Here is a 20608-nt window from a genome sequence, read left to right on the forward strand (position 1 = left end):
CAAAGTCACTTGTTGACAATCCCTCTTCATCTCCATGACCCGTACCTGCTTCAAACGAGCATATAATTAATCATGACACTGATGCCCCATCTTCGTCTCCTATCGCTCGTCGTTCTGAACGTATCAAACAACCAAGCATCAAACTTCGAGATTTCCACCTTTATCACATGACCAAGTGCTCCCAGCTAATCTTCTTCCTCGATAGGCACGCGTCATCCTTTACATCGGTACATCTCTTATGCACAACTCTCACCTAAATATCAAAATTTTGTTTGTGCTGTCACTACTCTTGTAGAACCTATAACTTATGAACAGGCAGCATTGGATCCAAAATGGCGAGAAGCCGTGGCTGCAGAACTACAGGCTCTTGAACAAAATCAGACTTGGACAATTACACCTCTCCTATATGGACATCGTCCAATCGGATGCAAATGGGTGTACAAGATTAAGTATAACTCCGATGGCACAATTGAGAGATACAAAGCTCGATTGGTGGCAAAGGGCTTTACTCAACGTGAAGGGATTGATTATAAAGAAACATTTGTTCCTGTCGCCAAGTTAACTACAGTCCGTTGCTTACTCGCTGTAGCTACTATTAGAGATTGGTCACTTCATCAAATGGATGTCCAAAATGCTTTCCTCCATGGGGATTTACTCGAAGAGGTCTATATGCAAATGCCATTTGGTCTTCGTCGACAGGGAGAGACTTCTCTTGTAGTCGACTCAACAAGTCTTTATACGGACTCAAACAAGCCTCTCGTCGTTGGTTTCAAAAATTTTCTACTGCTATTCAGGAAAACGGGTTTCATCAATCCAAAGCAGACTATTCCCTTTTCACCAAGATTTCAGGTAATTCTTTCACAGCCGTGCTCATCTATGTAGATGACATGATCATAATCGACAATGATGACGGTGAAATTGTCGCTCTTGAGAAATTTCTTCATACCAAATTTCGCATCAAGGATCTTGGCCAATTGCAAAATTTTCTTGGTGTTGAAGTTGCTTGTTCTACTAGTGGAATTTCCATATCACAACGGAAGTACACACTTGACATTTTGGATGAAGCAGGCTTGCTTGGGGCCAAACCGTTGTCAACGCCTATAGAAGAAAACCTTAAGCTCCTACCAACAGTGGGAACACCATTGAAGAATCCATCCGCTTATAGAAGGTTGGTGAGTCGACTTATATATCTTACCATCACAAGGCCAGAGATAACTTATTCAGTCCACATTCTGAGCCAATTTTTGCAAGAGCCAAGAAAACCCCATTTAGATGCTGTTCATCACCTTTTGAGGTACTTTAAAGGTGCACCTGGGCAAGGATTGTACTTCCCAGCCAAAGGTGACTTGCTACTAACGGGATTTTGTGATGCGGATTGGGCTTGATGTTCAATCACAAGACGATCTGTTACTGGTTATTGTATTTTCCTAGGAGGAGCAATTATTTCATGGAAGACCAAGAAACAAATGACAGTGCCAAGGTCTTCAGCTGAGTCAGAATATCGAGCCATGGCCTCGATTACATGTGAGATAAGATGGTTGAAATACTTACTGGATGACTTGCAGGTGAAGCATCACACAACCAGTCAAATTGTTCTGTGATAGTAGAGCAACACTCCACATTGCTGCAAACTCGGTTTATCACGAACGTACCAAGCACATAGAGATCGATTGCCATGTTGTTCGGGAACAAATTCAAGCTGGAACTATAGTGACTGCGTATGTTCCATCAGCTTGCCAGCTTGCTGAGTTGTTCACCAAGCCACTCAATTCATCAGCTTTTCATTCTCTTCTCAGCAAGTTTGGCGTCCTTGACATACACGCTCCAACTTGAGGGGGAGTATTACAGGAAAGAATATGAAATTTGCCATTACAGGAAAGAATATGAAATCTGCCAATAATAGAATTGTATACACGTTTTTGTATTTTTGGTTGATTGTAATTGATTAGTTCCCAAGAATAGGATAGCTAATGTAGTATATAGAAACGTGCTTTCTCCTTTGTAAATTATCATTCAATATACAAATTACCTTCTTCCAAATCACTCAATCTTTCACTGTGCACGGAGACCTTCCTAATTTATTTATTTATTTTTTGTTTCTTTCCTCCGTGCACGGAGACACTGTCTCCGTGCATGGAGACTAATCTCTGCGTGCACGGAGAGATTACCTTTTTTTTTGCTGTGTAGTTTTACGTTATAATTTTTTTCAATTTAAAATTCTCTTTAATTCTTTTCTTATCAAATTTTTTACTACAAGTAATATGTTGTAAAAAAATTTTCGTCGCATATTTTCTCTGTCTTTTTTATTTTATTTTATATAAAAGTGATTTTTTTCTTATATCCCTACTATAAATATTTATATTGGAGTGAGGGAGGAATGAAATTGCGTATTGCAGTAAATTTGGAGGTAGTGTATAATAAAATAAAATATATATCAAGCAAACGGTGTCATTTTTGGCCCTCAATTGAAAAAAAAAAAAACAAAAATACTACAGTAAAGATAGATCAACATACTGTTGCTTTCTACAGTGCCCTCACATTCCCCTTTTTATATAGTAGGGAAAACAAAAATTCTTCTTCGAATTGCGTGTTCATGCATGGGCTGTGATTTTTTTTTTTATGTAGTACTTTTATTGTAGACAACCATTGTATTCAATAGAGGAGCATGTTTACTAAAGCTTAAAAAGTTCACTTATAAGTAAATAAGTAAGTTTCACAATAATATTTATTGGTCAGTTCAAAATTCGTAAGTTGCTTATTTTGACAGTTACTTTCATAATAATGACTTTTTCTTGGAAGCCATTTAAGAAAGAAGTTCATATAGTTTAGTTTCCATGGCCATCTGCTGGGATAAGAAAAACTATATTAAGTCTACGGTGTAAACTATATCCACTGACGTTCCTAATAGCTAGGGGTCGATTATAATTTTTCTGTTCTGGTGAGAGGTTAACCATTGTTTTTTCATTTTATTATTCCTTATTCACTCATAAACATCTCTCTCTCTCTCTCTCTCTCTCTCTCTCATCTAGGTATGCTTTAGTATACTCAAATGATACAAAGGGATTAGGGGGTGTGATCTTCATAGCTAATATTTGGGGAAAATGTTCGGGGGGTTGATATTTTAAGCCTTTGAGCTTTTGCCTAAATCTAAAATTCACTTACAAGTAAATAAGTTACTTTCAGAATGATCAACTTTTTTTGCTTGAAAAGTACGAGAGGAGAAAGTGCCAAATTTGTGAAAGGAAAAAAAAAAAAAGTCACTTAAAATTAATCTTAAGTTTTCGTTAAGCTTAGCCTAACATTTTTATTGCCTATCTTTACTTGCGTTCAACCATACAAATAACATTTGGTGCAGTGGTTGCACGATGCTTTTGAAGAACAGGATTGAAGGTAAATCGAGTTAACGTCGTGCTCGTTGGCAAAATGCATTGGTGATGGAAATGTCATTAAATTAGGAGCTTGTTTGATATAGCTATTAATTCAATTAAACTTAATTTTTTGACCGTTATTTTACTATTTCAGTCGTCATTTTTAAATTCTTCTCTCACAGATAGGACCAACTTTATCTTTTACGATTAAAAAATCAATTATCAAAATCTCTACTAAACGAGCACTAGTATTATCATTTAAGATTCTGTAACTTGAGAGCCGAAAATAGACTCGGTCTATCTTTTCTTGAATCAATTCTTGGAACACACCGCCTCCAGGGGCATAGCCCAGTGGTGCAAAGAATAGGAGTGAGGTTATCTCACATCTTGCTGGCAGCCGCAATGTGGGAGTCCGATTCCTGAGACATGAAATTGAACTCTTTGTAGGCGCAGTGTACAAACAACTCTTGTTCCCTGACTTGTTGGGCACATCCTGCTATTTACCTCCCTCACAAAACTCTAAGAACGGGACTGTGGGGGCCCTCAAGGTTGGGGTTCAACCTTTAATTTTTGGAACACACCCTCCCATTTCCTACCTTTTACTATTTTAGTCCACTGTTTGGAAGCACGTGTGATTTTTGTAGTACAATTATTTACTTGTTATTCTTACCCTCACATGTTACCTAACGGACAACAATTTTGTCCGTCTCTTCGAGTATTAGTGGCTATGAATAAAATTTCGAGTTTCAAGATTTTTCTGGGATTGCCAATAATGTAAATATTTTTGGGCATGTGCTGAATAAAAGCAAATTAAATTATTTGAAAAAAAAAATACGTATATAGTAATTGGATTTCCAATTAAAATCGATTGAGACAGAAATGTCAAAAATTTATGGATGATTTTTATTAATTCTTAACAAATCCAAAAAAAGTCATTTAAAAGTCTACAATAGTAAGAGTATATCCAAAAGATTATCTGTTTTTAAAAAACATATTCTATCGTTTGGAAAATATATATAAATTTAGAAAGTTAAAATTTTGAAATACTTTAACAAGTTTTTTATATTTAATATTTAATTTTAGAGAAATGCTATAGAAATAGGCCTAAAACAGGCTTAAAAAATAAAAATCGGCTGCACACATGTCTATGCATAACTGGGGGTTTGAAAATTTTGAAAAAAAATAAAATCCAATAACTTGCTACCACGTCAATTTGTTTCTATTCCCTATTTTTGAGTCTGTTTGTTTATCATTTTTGTTAATTTTACTGCTCTAAAAAAATATTTTATCATTATTTTTTGTATCTTTTAATTTAACTAGTTTTTTTTCTAGATTATTATTTATATATTGTAATCGTGTTTTTTTGTTGAAAAAACGTAAAGTTACCATTTTATCCTTTTAAAATTAGTCAAAATTATAGCTAAGGTCAATTTTTTGATCAACAACGATCAAACTAACGGTTGGACAGCAGGTGCTAATTTTTGAAATGTTTGATACCATGGATACTATAAAGTAAATGTTTGGGTCAAGTATGCATAAAAATGAAATATTTGATATAGCAGCTGCAATTTCCGTAATTTTTTTTTTTTTAAAGTCCTAATTGGATAGAGTGCTGCAATTTCCGTAATTTTTTTTAAGTCCTATTTGGATAGAGTAATATTATTTATAGTCAACGATTGCATTAATTATCTTATCTGACAGCCTATTATTTCATACATTAGCTTGTTATTTGAGGCAATATAATTTTAGGAAATTAATGCATCAAACTAGAAGTTGCTTCCTAGGGTAATTAAGTTAGTAGCTGATTATGAATAGCATTAATTATTGAGCCTCTATTTGTTTAAGCTAAAAAAGTAAAGCCCTGTTTAAACCTCATTTTTTACAAAATATATTTTTCTCTTCATTCTTTTTAACCACACATTTTTTAATAAAATAATATTATACATAAATTTAAATTTTTTTCTTATTTTTTAACAATAAATTCTCCATCAATCTACTATTCAAAAATACATTATTGACATTTTAATGGGGCTCAAACAAGCTCAAATTAAGCCTTATTTGATGGCTATTATTTTGGAAAAATTATATTTTGAATAGTAAATTTTTAGAGAACATGTGGTTAAAAATTAGGAAAAAATTTCGTGTTTAAGTGAAAAATATTTATTGTTTGATTGCGTGGTTGAAAATGAATACGTAGAAAAAAATATTGTAAAATAATGATTGTCAAATTGGTGTTATATTCAAAGTCAAAATCAATGAGTAATTTTAATCATACATTTTATGAATTTGTAACTTTTCAATCATTCATTTTATCAACTATTATATTTGTTTATTAGGTGTGTGTATTTTTTTTTCCTTTTTCAATAATTAGGCCCGTTTGATTTTTTTTTTTATCAAAATAATTTTTTTTCTCTATTCTTTTTAACCGCACATTATTTATTAAAATAATATTACACGTAAATAAAAAACTTTTATTTATTTTTCATCCACACATTCTCCATCAATCCCTATTCTAAAATTCATTTTTCGTGTCAAACGCCCACTAAATTTTGTTCGGAATGAAGTAAACATACAAATCTCCATCAATCCCTATTTAACCACATATTATTCTTCCTCTCCTCCCCTTTTGCTGCCGAGACGGTAACTCATTGATTTACGCACACACTTCACTTTCTCTCTCTATAATTTTGAACTGCACTCCTCCTCTCTGTGATCATCCCTTCCAATGGGTTCTCTTCATATTCAGCAACCAGAAAATATAGGGAGTGAAATAGATATGCAGCGCTTATCGATATATTACTTTGTATAGTTGTATAGACATAAAGAAGCCATAGATTGATGGTTGTACACGTTTATATGTGGACAATAATACCATCTGAGCCCTTTTTGAATTACGTGCAATCCCGGCTCTCCGAAACAGTGAGTCCACTCGCAGTCTTCACATAAATTTAAGTTCAATTTATATTTCCGGGCAATTCTAATTTGTTTACAGTTCAATTTGTGTGCAGGTTCTCGTTCTGATTTATTGATTTACCGTTCTTTTTTGGCCCACTAGAATTCTCTGTTCGTAGTTCTTACAGTGAGCTTTCATTAGCTGCTATTTATTTATTTTTTCGCGAAATTTTGGTGTTTATTGTGGTTGCTAGCAAATATGGCATCATATCATGGGAATACTCGGTCGGGAGCCCCTGAAATTGAACAAATAATTACTGTAATTTTCGCTGGATGTCTTCATATAATTCTTGAATCGCGGTGCCCGTATGTTTCATTTCCTAAGCATAGCAGTGAGCAAATTTTGTCATTCCCATTCCCATCGCCATCCTCGTCCCCATCCCCGCCGTCATCATGTTCCTCGTCGAGTATTGGGCTGAGGGATAAGTGGTTTAAACTAGCACATAGGGACTGCCCTGCGGCACTGGAGAACATAGGGTTTTCGCATCAGAGTAATCTCGAACCCATGATTGTTGACGTGATTCTAGTTAAAAGGTCAGGCAATTGGGACCTTGTGAATTATTCCCCAAAAAGAGGGTATGCAAGGAATTTGTCTGGCAAAGAGTGGTACCGTTGCAGTTCTGAAAATGATGAATTTGGGTGTGAGATTGAGAGTGAAAAAATTATTGAGAGGTGGGTTGTACAGTATGAGAGTAAGCAAAGCGGTGACAATGGTGGTGGTGTGATGGGGAGTAATCGAGCAACTTGTAAAAGTTCGCATGAACTATATAAGAAGTCAATACTGTTATTGAGGTCTTTGTACGCGACTGTTAGACTTTTGCCGGCTTATAAGGTTTTTCGTGATCTCATTTCGTCAGCCCAAATTCGGGCATACAATCTTGGTCACCGGGTATCATCATTTGTTGAGCCGTTCACAGGTAGAGAAGAGGCAGATATGCAAAGCTTTGTGTTCCCTCCACTTGACACTTCTTGTGGTAGGCTCTGCCTCTCAGTGGTCTATTTCTCATCAGAGTTGGATATCATTTCTGAGCCCTCCACCCCAATTTCTCCACAAGTCATTCACGAATACGTTGGGAGCCCAATGGTGGAACCACTTAAGAGGTTTACAGCTGTTCCTGTGTCTCAATGCTCCCCGTCTTCGTCTCCATTTGGGAGACGTCATAGCTGGAGTTATGATTTATATAGAGTATCTCCGTCTTCAGTAAATCCCTCACCTTCACCTACATACTCTGAATCTTGTGCTTCAATGCCAAAACAGCTATCACATCGGTTTCCTCCAGCAAGTTTACGTCATCATATTCCCAATGAAACACCTCCAGCTCACATGAAAGATCCAAATTTTCATGAGTACTGGCCTTCCCCTACATTTTCGCCATCATCATCGCCATCTCCATCACCACCTGCATACAATCCGGCTAGTCATATATTAAAGGCTCTTTTTCGGTCTGAAAGTGCTCCTTTTGGACTTTCTGTATCTAGGCTTTCTCCTCTTGCTTCGATGCCTAAAAACCAATTGTTGCCTCCGTCACCTTCCATGGGAACCTGTGGACACAGGGTTGCTAAGACTGATGGATATGCAGGTCTGTATCCGACTGGCTCAATGGTCGACAAGGTATTCTTCTTTCTCATCTTAGAAACTATATTTCTTTTTCCCCTGCCAATTTTTTAACTGCTATTATTTTAATAGTTGTTTGCTTCCGCTAAAGAGGAAGCTGGAAAGTTATCCGGGGTTAAGCAATCATCAAACAGCTCATCGATGAAATCATTCTCTAGAAGCCCCAGTAGGTTTTCTTTTCAAGATAATTTTGATGATTCTGAATTTTCTGGCCTATTGATTCCGGATGATGATGACCTACCCGAATCAAGTACCAGGTAATCACGTGATATTCTTGATGGGAGTTATTGTTATTATATACACGTGCGATACATGTGGCATTAACTGGTTTAGAGATTGGCACACTTATTGTATATTCCATGAAATCTAAAACTTATGCCATAACCAAATTAGCAACATGGTAAGTTTGAAAATATGTTATGTTTACCGAACAGAAAAATTTCTGAGCGTTCTGGAGCAAGGGATTGCACAAGTGAAGGAAAACAAAACTGTTATACAAAAATGTGCATATGTATTACGGGAGTGTTGGTATGTTTCAATCAACAATTGGATGCTTGACAAAATATTGGTGAACATGAAGAAGGCAAGTTAGTGGTGCTTAGAAAGGAGCACAAGATCTACAATATTTTTTATGCTCTCTTAAACATTGGAATAATTTTAATACTCTTCAAGATGACATTTGAAAGGGTGCTCAGAAAGAGATTTTATTTTGAATCTTCTGTGAAGTTCTTATCCACACGAGAGAAAGTTGTTTACCGATAGTCACGTTAAGGTGTGAATGATCTTACGAGTATTGCAAATTAATTGACTAGAGAATAGTACCAAGACATTATTGATGGGTAGTACTGAAGTTGGTTTTTGAGAGACGTAATTTTGGAGACCAATTGGTTCTAGAGAGAGAGAAAAATAGTTGATTTTAGTTTTAAGGTCTTTTATAAGTTGATGTTAATTTTAAGGTGTTTTATATTCTTACTTTAATTTGGGTTTTTGGCTAATGGAACAATGCATACTTTTACAAAATATATATGGACATCAGTTGCTTATAAATTTTGAAGAAAGGTTAAATAAAAAGCTTTTATATTCAAAGAAGTTTCAATATTGCTAAACCTGAGGAGTAGTTCAGTGGTCAGGCCTTGAGTTTGCTCTCCAATGGTCACCAGTTTGAGTCCCCTTAGGGCTACTGAGGTGAGTAGTCAGCTGTAAATTTCAGAGTCCCATGGGATTAGTTGAGGTGCTCGTAAGCTGGTTTGGACATCCACGTTAAAAAAAAAAAAAAAAAGTTTCCAACATTGCTAAATGTGGAGGAGCTTGGTATTGAAACTAGATTTGAAAACCATTGTTAAATGCATATAATTTTCGGAATTAGGTTCTCGGTGGCCGGTAATGTCACTGTTGACAAGAAGTATAGATATTGATTGCCATTTTATTCAGTAAGAAAGTATGAATGCTTATTGTACCTATATAAAATAAAAAAAATGCTTATTATAAAGAATTTTTAAATACTTTTTTTTTATTATTATTAGATAATTTTCATAAATATTCCAACATATTTGAGAAGTGTTTATATAGGGTTTAAATTATAAATAGATATAAGTGAGTGGTGAATAAGTGGGTAGTACGTGTGCATCCTGTTCTCATTTTATATGAGACCATTGAGTCCTCTTCCACCGTGGTTTTGTGAACAAGTCATAAACATGAGCCAAACATAGTTGTTTCCATGTAAGTCAAAAGGTGCCTTCGATATAATTAACTTCATTTAACTTGTTTGGAACCAAAAAGTTAAGTAAATGTCACATTTACGTTGTTTAATCTCAGTCAACATGCTCATAGTACCATTGCTCATGCTTATTGGGCAGGCTTGCTTTGAGCATCCAGTTATAGCATTTTTCTACTGTGTGTGTATTACTTTCTTTGAAGGAGCTTTGCATTGAACTAAATTGCGAGTCTCTTCAAATTTTATGACTGTCAGTATGTTTACAAACTGAAATTCCATTGTTGCTTTCAGACCGGATGCTGCAGCTCTTTTTCACTTGCTGGAGAAGGCACCCCCTCTCCGCCCAGACATCTCTATCACGACTAATTTGGTGCAGGACTCCAAGCCCGTGATTGAGGAAATTTCACCAGAGTCACTGTTGGGGGAATCGGCTTCTTTGAATTTCTCATCCTCTGAAATAGAGTCTTCCAAAACTACAGCTGATGCATTTACAGAGCTTGTGGAGTATAAGAAAATGAAAGAATTACTGCTGAAGCAGTGTAAAGGAACTCAGGCATAGTCCACTGCTGTTTATTACTATTATTATTTGGTCGAAATGGATTTTCGAGCAAAGCAAACCTCAACTTTTTGAGTTCCTATTAGCGTATTTCGAAGATTTGTAAATAATTTTCTTGAGTGTCGAAGTTTCTGGTCCATCATTGTATATATTTTTAGCTTGACTTGGAATTTCGAAAGAAGGTGTCTCTAATCTAACTGCAGATATTGCAGTTGAACTCTGTGTATGGTGTACAATACTTTTGGGTTGTATATAAATTTTGGGAAGTTGGATAAATGCTAATGGAGATCCTTGACGTGTAAATAATGTATAGGTTTTTACTTTTTATTATTTATTAGTTCGAATTTGTCCACCGATATGGTCTTTATTCAGTCCGAGCCGTGCGAATTCAGATCTTCATTGATCCAAAATAATAATGTTAACATTAGTGGCATTAAGTGATGTACTTAATGAAAAGTTAAATTAAGTAATTTATTTAATTATACCTTTTATTTAGTGTCACATTAGTATCATTTAGACAGATATTTAAGCCCCTATTTGTTTCTCATTTTTTCTTCATTAAAATGAAAAATATGACCGTTATCCATCACATCAAATCATCAAATTTGATTTCTATCTCTCGTGTAGAGTTCATAAAGGCTATACTTTTCATTCTCATTTTTATATTAATGTGTATCAATCTGAGCCTAAATATTCGTGGAGCTAAATAGTATTACTCGATCCATAAATGCTCCCAATTGCTCGTAATTAGTATTTTTGGTAAAAACAATATTTTGTACGAAATTTATTCTTCTTTTGAATTTGTTCAAAAAATTTGTTAATTTAATTGAAGGTAATTTGTTCTCGTGACATTTATTATGTTGATTTAAAATGTATTATAATAGAACGTCAATATATCACATCGAACAACGTTCAACTAATATATAAAATAGCCCATGTTAGACAATCCTTATAATGAGTAATTTTATTAAAATATATTTTGAAATAGTAATTTTTGAGAGAATGTGTATATAGAAAAGGAGGAATTTTTTTTATTTATGTGTAATATTATTTTATTAAAAAATAAATGATTGAAAAAATTGTATTAAAATTTTCATGTTACTCATATGACTCGTCAAAATGTTGATTTTTTATTGAAAAATTGAAATATTGATGAAAAGGAAGTTTGTTAAAAAAATTATAAAAAGAGGTAAATGTAAAATTAATATTTTTAATGAAAAAGGTGTTTCAAAAATTGTGAAAGTATAGAAATTATTTTTAAGTATCTTCTTCACCTATTGCAGTACACGTTGAAATCGGAAAATCTCAAATTCCAGTAGTTTCAGAACTCCATATTCAAAGATCGAGAAGCAGATGGCTCCGAACAAGAAAGGTAAATCGAAAGGCAACTCGGCCGAGTCAATTCCGCCGCCACCGGCCGCCGCTAAATACCCTGCGTGCATGCGGTTAATCCCACCTTCCTCCGTCGCCATCACCATCCACGCCAAGCCCGGTTCCAAAATCGCCACCATCACGGGTCCTCCCTACTTCTCATATGTTCATAAGATCAGTGTTTTGTGATAAAAGGAGGGTCTTGATTTTCACTCTTAATATTTGGGCAAAACGTACAGATTTTGACGAGGAGGCATTGGGAGTGCAAATTGATGCACCAGCCAAAGATGGTGAAGCTAATGCTGCCCTTATTGATTATATTAGCACCGTAAGCCCCCGATTATTAAACTATTGAATATATCTGTTTAGCTCTCTCTGAATGATGAATTGAATATTGCTTGTTTAGTTGTTTACCATTTTATTTATCCTTTTTGTTTCAATTCAAGTTAGTCTGATGGAATTATATGATATATGGGCATGCATAGCAATCTTCACTTTAATGGCTTATATGAATTTTCATGGCATTCTTCTGGTAAAAGTTTGGCCCACGGCTTGAAGTAGTGATATTTTTATGAACTGCTTATAAGTTTTATTGATGATGTTATTGTTCTGCTGTAAATTTGTATGTTGAATATCTTCGACTAAGTTTAAGCATAAAAGTATGATTCTATTTGACTTAAGTTTGATACTTCAAATGATCACTACACTATATCTTGAATATTTCTTAGTGGATGAAAATTTGTGAAATTTGGTGTCAGAATTACCAATTCAATTTTCAACTCCATGAGGACCATTAAGGGAAACTAGGCATTTGAAAGTATAAGAAACTGTGGATTCATTGAGTGAATTTATATTAAAGTGTAGCTATCAAGAGTGACTTATTTGAGTGGATTCATATTGAAATGTATTATATTTTTTAGTTTGCCATGTAAACAGAAAACATCTACTTGAGCTCCTTGATTCATTGCATATTTTTTAAGTTCTCTTGGTAATTAAGGTTTTACTATTTTTTAGAACCTTGAAAGGGACATTTGGATACTTATCAAGGTTTACAGAGAACCTTATTAATTGTGTCCACTGAATTTGTGATAATAATGTACCAATAAGTATGGCTGATGCTCATACAGAATTTTGTTTTGCATGGTAAATTTCAGGAGATAGAATTGGTCTCTTCTTTTGTTGGAGAAAAGTATTTTTTAGTAGAATTCAGCATTATTGAAAGTTTTAAGTAATTACTTAGTATTTTCGTTCAAGCAAGTTGCTATCTTGTTTAAATATCTTTTCTTTGTTCTTTTATGTCATGGTTTTTCTTCTTAGAAAGTAAGGTTTGATTCCTGTAGGCAAATTTTCAAAAGTATATCGGTCATTTTGAACAGGTTATGGGGGTAAAAAGAAGGCAAGTCTCCATAGGTTCTGGATCAAAATCAAGGGATAAGGTTGTGATTGTGGAAGGCACAAATTTACAGAGTGTATTTGATGCGCTAGATGGAGTTATAAAGAATCAGTGATATCAGGGGTTTTTGTTTCTACCTTTTACAATTGACCAAGATATACTTGAAAATGTTGTTCTGCACTTTGAAGTTGTAGAATCCCGTAATGAAAACTCTCTTGGAACCTTTGTCTCTATCCACATAGAATCTGTACAAATATGATATCAATGATATTTGGGTTTAATTGGTTATCATATGACACTATAATGTAGTCCTGAATCTACTGAGAAAACATTTGGTATTTCCATGTTTGTCTGGGCCTGTTCAAATTTGTGGTCTTCTACTTCAATGTTATTTTAGATGAGATCTTATAGATTGCATCGAAGTGAATAATGGAGAATAGAGGTGGGCATGGGTCGGTTTGGTTTGGTTCTCTTAGAACCGAACCGAAATCGAACCAAAATTTTTGGGTATCTAATAAATGGAACCGTCGGGTCCAAATATAATTATTGAACCGATCGGGTTCGGTTCCGTATTATAATTAATTTTTTAAACATTTATAACAACATTATATAAATACAAATAATGACACATTCAATGATTTTGGAATGTCAGAGGTTAGTAGATTACCTTGTTCAAATGATTGCTACGGTCAAAGTTTCGGTCGACGGAGGTCACAGCGTCGACCGGCGATTGTATAGGTTTTGGAATGTCAAGGACGAGAGTCGAGACAGCGTTATGCATTTTAGTGTAGGTGTTTAGGGTTATTTAGTGAGTTGGATCTTGTTGGGCTTAGAAATGAAACAATAAAATGGGTAATTGGGCAAAAAATTAAAAAATTAAAAATGAAACAAATTATTGGGCCAAAAATTTGGATTTAGAAATTGTTAATTTGTTTAGAAAATATTAATATTAAAATAATTTGATTTATTCAATATAAAAAAAAATTAGAAAGATTCGGTTCTTATTCGATTTTTCGGTTCTTGGTCTAGAACCGAACCGTACCCGTCGGTTCTCAATTCAGATACCCGTTCGGGTATTTAATTTGACAAGAACCGTCGGATTCGGTTCGGTTGGTTCGATACGGGAGATTTGCCCAACCCTAATGGAGAACAAAAGCTCCCAAATCAAACTTCCAAAAACCTGAAAGAAAATCCTAAAATCAAATGAAGCATAAGTTATGTGGCAGTTATATTTAACATCCAAGAAAATGGAAGTCATGTCGAAGAAGTGTTATTTCAACATTCATATTCTAATTGATTCGAACATTTGGTTCATTTCATAACTTAAGTTACTTAACCGCATGAATCAATCAGTAGCCTGCCTGCCTAATTTATTTTAACACTAAAGTTACATGCACAAAGGCACAAAAAAGATAAAACAGAGTAAAAAAGGCGAATAAACTAGCTAAAGAGCACTTGGGAAAGAAGTAGGACTTGGAGGTACTTGGTTGTCTAGTCCCTTCGAGCATCAATGAAATTTTCTTCACCAATGGACGGAGAGACGGTTCATCTACAAGGTTCTAAAATGTATAATGTGCGGCAAAGCGTTACTGTCGAGCATCAAGTATTGCAAATATATGCATGCTTATGTGTTTTTCAATTTTTTATATTATTTTAAATATTTTAAACTAATAAAAAAATAAAATAGCATTTTTTTCAACAAAAACATAATACTCAAAATCATGAATATTATAACTACTTGATAATCAATTCTTGCAATTAGATTAGGCCTCCGTTTGGCTCAGATTTTAATTAAATTTTAATTTGAGTCAAAGTCAAACAATCAATGTTAACCACATTTTTCATGAATCTCACAATTTTTTAACTATACATTTCAAAAACTTCTATGAAAATCTACTAAAAATCTAATTTTAATCCCTACCAAACACCCTCTACACACGAACTTCAACTTAAAAAGAATCTTAAATCTTGTCCAACTCTTTATTGATTCCAATTTAATCTCTTCTTCATCCAAGTGATCTTTCGTGTCATTTGATGCAAAATCATCTTCATTAGGCTACCTTATTTCAACTCGAGAATTGCTATTATTATCTTGTAGATGGTAAGATATTATTGTGAACCTCCTCCTCTAAATCACAGCTGTCAACAATCCAAGATTATACATTACTGGCCTCACTTGCTAGTAAAAACTAGAGAAGGATCAAGGATGGAGGCTCGGGCTTGACGTAGATAGTTTTCATCTCTAAACAACATTTGTTTTATTTTTGATTTTTTTAAAAGTCAAAATCCCACAGATTGCTGTATATAATTCATAGGCTTGTGTGATTTGGACTAATTTGATGTCTATTCAGCTCAATTTTATTTTCTTTTATTTTTCAAGTTACAAAAATGGGCTGGCTTTGTTAGGCTAATTTTGACACAATTTTTAACACAAATGTGTGCAAATTTTGTCGTTTAAGCGTGCATATGCGATCAACGAAATAGGTTGACTGCATTATCACGCGCATACTGCATATGCTAGATGTTTCAAAAAAGCATTGAGCATATGTGTGCATTTTAGAACATTGTTCATCTTAGATGCACCAAATACATTCTGTCCAATTTTCTCTTGTCAACCTCCTCATTTTCCCCTAGTTTACTTAATTGCCATGCCTAAAAAAAAGTCGTAAACCCATTCTTCGAGAATAGCTTCATCCTCAGAGAGGGTCCGATCAACAAATCTTCTCTTTGGCCACATATGATCTCTAGTAGCACAATTCCAAAGCCGTAAACACCTGCTCAACTGTTGGAGGCAAATTCCTGTGCCACTCTTGAGCTACATAACCTCAGGTTTCTTATCCCGGGTGTTTGTCTGATCTTTCTTTAAAAGTTTTGCCAGTCCAAGGTCCCCAATTTTTGCACACCTATGCTCATTTATGAGTTTGTTTTGAGGTTTTATATCGCAATCAATGATTTGTGTCTCACACTCGTGCAAATAGAGTATGCCTCTTGCAATATCACTAGCAATTCAAATTCTTTCTTTCCAACATGATCGATCTTCAGGATTGAAAATTTTATCTGGGATCCAATGCTTATTCATATACTAGAAGCGACTTAGATCCTTCAAGGTAGTACACAAGAAGTGGCTAGATTACGATGATTTGTTTTTCCTATCATCTTCCTCTCAGTCTGGAATTCTTTTTCTCCTTTGGCCATTTCTTTCTTGAGCCTCTTCACAGCCACGACATTTCCATTGTTCATTAACATCCCTTTGTAAAGCGTGCCAGATGCTTCTGGACCGAGCTCTTCTTTGAAATCTTATTTTGCTTGCACAAGTTCTCCGTATGTAAATGCTAGTAAACCAACATCCTTAATCAGTTCAACATTTCCGTTTTTGGAATTGGAGACCTTATTATATCTCCCTGCATGATTCCTGTAGACATAAACTCTGGAAATCGACGGGATTAAGGTTGCAAAAGTAGCCAGTTAAATGCTGACAATCACGATGTCTACACGAATCTCTTTCTTGATTTCTTTGCCAGGAAATTGCCAGGATTTAGGTTGCAAAAGTAGCGAGTGAAATGCTGACAATCACAATGTCTACAAGAATCTCTCTCTTGATTTCTGTGCCAGAATTACCCGAAACTCCTTGAGTTGAGGTGTAGTTGTACTTACCTTGACGAGGGTAATGCTGGAATTACTCATCTTCCTTATCTCAATGGAAGCCTCTGCTTTCTGCAGTTTCCATTTAGAAAGTTTGCTGCATAGCAGGTACAGCAGGCTCTTCCACAATGTTCTTTCGTGATTCCTTCGAAAACATCATATTCAGTTGCTGAAGCAGCGGAGAAAATCTCTTCTGCAGCGTTGGTTGGGGAAAAGAGCATCTGATCCAAACTCTGCCACGTGATAGCATGCAATTGCCACTGTTGAGAATTGAAGCTGAAGCAATGGACTTGCCGGGATCCGTAACATTTACTTCTCTACCTTCTTGCTGCAAAACTGCCTTCCATCTTTTGTTAGTATCAAACGGCATTGCTAAAAAAGTCGGACTGTCTCTATTTGCTGCCCGTATGACAGTTTTTTCCAGGATTCCTGGCAAGAAAAATTCCAACAGAATAGCCATTGATTTTCTTGTAGAATCCATATGCATGGAGTCCTGAAGGAGACAGCTATGGAGAGTTTGTACTGACTGTTAAAGAAAGCCCAGGCGATAGGGATAGATGGGAATAACTTTGTTTCTGGGCAGAAGCAGTCTTTAATGCAGAAAGTATGAGAATATAGTGAAAAAGCTATGGAGGGTGGGTTTCCATTTTTTCTTGGGTTTAAGCTTCTTTCTTTCATCGAGGAAGGTGTTATTTACAGAACTCATTACTTTCCTTGGAGACTATTGGCTCATTGCAGTCGATAAATTGAAGCTCTGTATGTACGCAGTATGAATAAATGCATGAATCTAGGGAAAAAAATCTAGTTCGTCGAGCTTTTTGGTTGGTCCTAACATTCTCCACTTGTCCAACTATTATTGCTTATGGATATCAAATGTACCTCTCTACTCTGCAAAGTAGTTTCCCCTCTTTTAGAATAAAATATTGTAGGATCTAAACCATGTAATTTCAAATGATTCACACCATGTAATCCTTCCTCATACACAAGTTGTCCAAACAGAACCTCATTTTTATGGTGGAGGAACAGGGCTTCTCTTGACCATGTCAACTTACAGTTGTTCAAAAATTTAACTCCTGTCAAATCAAAGTACATTTATTCCCTATTTGAGCCCTAATCTTTAAAATTTATTTTTCTTCTAACTCATTTTCGAACCAACTTCCCTCAATAGAATAATTTTGCATGTAAATCCAAAATGTTACATATTTTTTGACCACACATTTCCCAAAAGAATTACGTTTTACAAAATTTATTCTAAAATAAACCCCCATCAAACATGGGCTTAATCTGATGGAATAATGTGGTTAATAAAATCTACTCTTTCTAATCAAGATTGGAGTCCAATCTTGCACCAGGTAAGGGATTAATTAAAAAATATTAGTATTAATTACAAAGTGATTTGGAACCACTAATAATATTTTAATCTTGGTTCATATGCAAGTTAGTATTTCTATACGATTTTTCTTTATTATTTGGATTGGAGTCTCAAACTCAAGATTCAGCGTAGACTGCAGAATTCAATCTTTCTTGGGAATTTATTAGAAGTCTTTCAAATTCTCGTCTTATACTACATGATATATTCACAAATTTGTCTAAAGTCTACTAAATGATTGCTTTGGAAAAAAAAAAAAATAGTGAAGCCACTTCTTATTACGAGTCGTCCTTAAATTTGAAACTTTCGCGTGTATCTGTTTAGCTATTGTTGGCTTCTGAATGATGAAGGTTTTCTCTTCTTTCTTTTTTCTTCTTAAATTCAATGTTAGTATGATGGAATTATATGATATATAGGCATTTACAGCAGTTCACTTTAATGGCTTAAATGAATTTTGATGGCATCGTGTCTTGGAAAAGGTGAAATTTGATGAATTACTCGTCATTTTTTCCAATAATGTTATTGTCCTGATATGAATATTTTCCTCCCAGCTTCTCATTCAGAAATGGATGGTATAATTTTTTACTTTACACAGAATCATCAATTTGCATTTTTTTAGAACGCAAAAGCATACCATCAAATTTGAAGTTCCTAGTGACATTCCTTCTTCGTCGGCCATTGCTCTCAATAAAAAACAAAGGCTTTGATACCAATTTTTGAAAAATTAGAGATCTAGTTGAAAGCAATTAATTTGAAGAAAGAAAAATAGTCAAACGAGAATACATAGGATTTATAGAAATGCTCCTCAATGAGAGGCGATGTCTTCTTTCATCTGTGTAATAATTCATTATGATAAGAAGTTCACAATAGAAAATTGCATATCTTATATTCTTTAACATCTTTCTCTTTGATGTCAATAATACAAAGTTCTGAAGACGGCTACCTATTTATAGATGTCGATTTGCGTACTGATTCCGTACAATGACGATAATTAGACTTCACAACTTTACAGAATTTAAGTGATCGTGAATTCGTTTAGCAAACTTTTATCGAAGTGTAAATTTCAAGCTCGTCAAAGTTTTCAAAGCTATTTCGATTTATGTTGTTGACGATTGTAATTTTGTAAATGATTTTGTTTAAGTGAGTAGGGATGAAAAAACTTGCGAGAAGTTCGTGTCACTTGAAAGATAAAAGCGTTGTAGCCATCTAGTAGTAAATTATAATTGAGGCTAGCCCGTGTGCATGTGTACTATATTTTAGTCCTTAGGAAACAGAGTGAATAACAGTTAACTAAAGCTCCAAAATCAATACTTCAGAACCAGAAAGAAAATCCTAAAATCAAACAAAACATAATTTAATTGACTATTTTATTTAACATTCCAGAAAACTTGAGATGTGTACGGTCCCTTCGGCCTCAACAAAACTATATGGTACTTAGGAAAGAAGTAGGACTTGGAGGTACTGGGATGTCTACAGTCTCTTCCAGCATCAATAAAACTTTCTTCATCGATGGACGGAGAGATGGTTCGTCTTGGATGCACCATATACCAATTTTAATCATTCTCTCAAATTTTCTCTTGTCGACGTCCTCATCTCGCACCAGTTTACTTGTCTCACCTTCCTGGAGACACTTGTAGACCCACTCATCAAGAATAGCTTCATCTTCAGGCAAGCTCCAATCAACACTTTTTCTACCACATATGATCTCTAGTAGAACAATTCCAAAGCTGTAAACGTCTGCTTTAACTGTCACAGGCAATTTTTTGTGCCACTCTGGGGCTACATAACCCCGAGTTCCTCTTATCTGTGTATAGGTGTTTGTTTGATCTTTCTTTAAGAGCTTTGCCAGTCCGAAGTCGGAAATTTTTGCACACCTATGCTCATCCATGAGTATGTTTTGTGGTTTTATATCACAATGAATGATCTGCGTCTCACACTCCTCGTGCAAATAGAGGATGCCTCTTGCAATATCAAGAGCAATTCGAATTCTTTCTTCCCAATATAGTCGGTTTTCGGGATTGAAAAGTATATCTGCAAGTGTTCCATTTTTCATGTATTCATATACCAAAATCCACTTAGATCCTTCGAGGCAGTAACCAAGAAGTCGGACCAGATTACGGTGATATGTTTTTCCTATCACCTTCATCTCAGTCTGGAATTCTTTTTCTCCTTCTTCCAATTCTTTCTCGAGCCTCTTCACGGCCACAACATTTTTGTTGTTCGATAAGATCCCTTTGTAAACTGTGGCAGATGCTCCTCTACCGAGCTCTTCTTTGAATTCATTTGTTGCTTGCACAAGTTCTTCGTAGTTAAATTCTCGCAAACCAACATCCTCAATCAGTTCAACATTTCCGAACTTAGAGATCTTCTTATAGCTAACACGATTTCTGTGGACATATATCCCACTAAATGCGAAGATCAAGGCAGCCAAAGCAACAAGTAAAATGCTGACGATTAAGATGTCTAAACGAATCTTTTTGCCCGATTTACCCAAAACTCCTTGAGTCGATGATGATGTTGTTTTGCTCACCCTGATAAGAGCAACGTCTGAACTGCCTTGTGATCTTCTTCCATATCTTAATGGAAGTCTTTGCTTTTTGCAGTTTCCACCTTGAGAGAAGAGAGCCG

General features: G+C 35.0%; 3 protein-coding genes and 1 pseudogene across 4 annotated transcripts in view; 2 read left to right on the forward strand and 2 right to left on the reverse strand.

Moving 5' to 3' along the window:
• The first annotated feature begins 5966 nt into the window (after positions 1-5966).
• Positions 5967-10481, forward strand: LOC111386487 (autophagy-related protein 13b-like). 2 transcript variants are annotated; one of them, XM_023010952.1, is made up of 4 exons: positions 5967-6287; positions 6361-7932; positions 8008-8192; positions 9941-10481. In XM_023010952.1, exons 2-4 carry the CDS (start codon positions 6520-6522, stop codon positions 10206-10208), a joined length of 1866 nt encoding a protein of 621 aa, XP_022866720.1. In that variant the 5' UTR covers positions 5967-6287; positions 6361-6519; the 3' UTR covers positions 10209-10481. The 2 variants fall into 2 exon arrangements, with proteins under 2 accessions (XP_022866720.1, XP_022866721.1); XM_023010953.1 differs by having other exon boundaries at positions 5968-6287; positions 6377-7932.
• Positions 10482-11437: 956 nt separating this feature from the next.
• Positions 11438-13355, forward strand: LOC111386490 (UPF0235 protein C15orf40 homolog). Its single transcript, XM_023010956.1, has 3 exons — positions 11438-11721; positions 11816-11904; positions 12953-13355. The coding sequence occupies exons 1-3, from the start codon at positions 11559-11561 to the stop codon at positions 13082-13084; spliced, it is 384 nt and encodes a 127-aa protein (XP_022866724.1). The 5' UTR covers positions 11438-11558; the 3' UTR covers positions 13085-13355.
• A 2227-nt stretch (positions 13356-15582) lies between these two features.
• On the reverse strand, positions 15583-16653 carry LOC111386488 (annotated as a pseudogene).
• Positions 16654-19145: 2492 nt separating this feature from the next.
• The window catches only part of LOC111386489 (G-type lectin S-receptor-like serine/threonine-protein kinase LECRK2), a 2670-nt gene continuing 1207 nt past the window's right edge, over positions 19146-20608 (reverse strand). The window contains exon 2 of the mRNA XM_023010955.1: positions 19146-20606. Coding sequence (XP_022866723.1) covers positions 19404-20606 — 1203 coding nt within the window. The 3' untranslated portion in view covers positions 19146-19403. The remainder of the gene's footprint in view (positions 20607-20608) is intronic.

This window comes from Olea europaea, unplaced genomic scaffold (genome assembly GCF_002742605.1).
Source record: "Olea europaea var. sylvestris unplaced genomic scaffold, O_europaea_v1 scaffold3577, whole genome shotgun sequence".
Taxonomy (NCBI): Eukaryota; Viridiplantae; Streptophyta; class Magnoliopsida; order Lamiales; family Oleaceae; genus Olea; species Olea europaea.

What these genes read in the sequence shown, in the direction of transcription:
- LOC111386487 (XM_023010952.1), top strand. Translation starts at nt 6,520, where the DNA reads ATGGCATCATATCATGGGAATACTCGGTCGGGAGCCCCTGAAATTGAA. An exon ending in CTGGCTCAATGGTCGACAAG is followed by an intron (nt 7,933 to 8,007) that starts GTATTCTTCTTT and finishes TTATTTTAATAG; the next exon opens with TTGTTTGCTTCCGCTAAAGA. An exon ending in CTACCCGAATCAAGTACCAG is followed by an intron (nt 8,193 to 9,940) that starts GTAATCACGTGA and finishes TGTTGCTTTCAG; the next exon opens with ACCGGATGCTGCAGCTCTTT.
- LOC111386490 (XM_023010956.1), top strand. Translation starts at nt 11,559, where the DNA reads ATGGCTCCGAACAAGAAAGGTAAATCGAAAGGCAACTCGGCCGAGTCA. An exon ending in CAAAATCGCCACCATCACGG is followed by an intron (nt 11,722 to 11,815) that starts GTCCTCCCTACT and finishes CAAAACGTACAG; the next exon opens with ATTTTGACGAGGAGGCATTG. An exon ending in TTATTGATTATATTAGCACC is followed by an intron (nt 11,905 to 12,952) that starts GTAAGCCCCCGA and finishes CATTTTGAACAG; the next exon opens with GTTATGGGGGTAAAAAGAAG.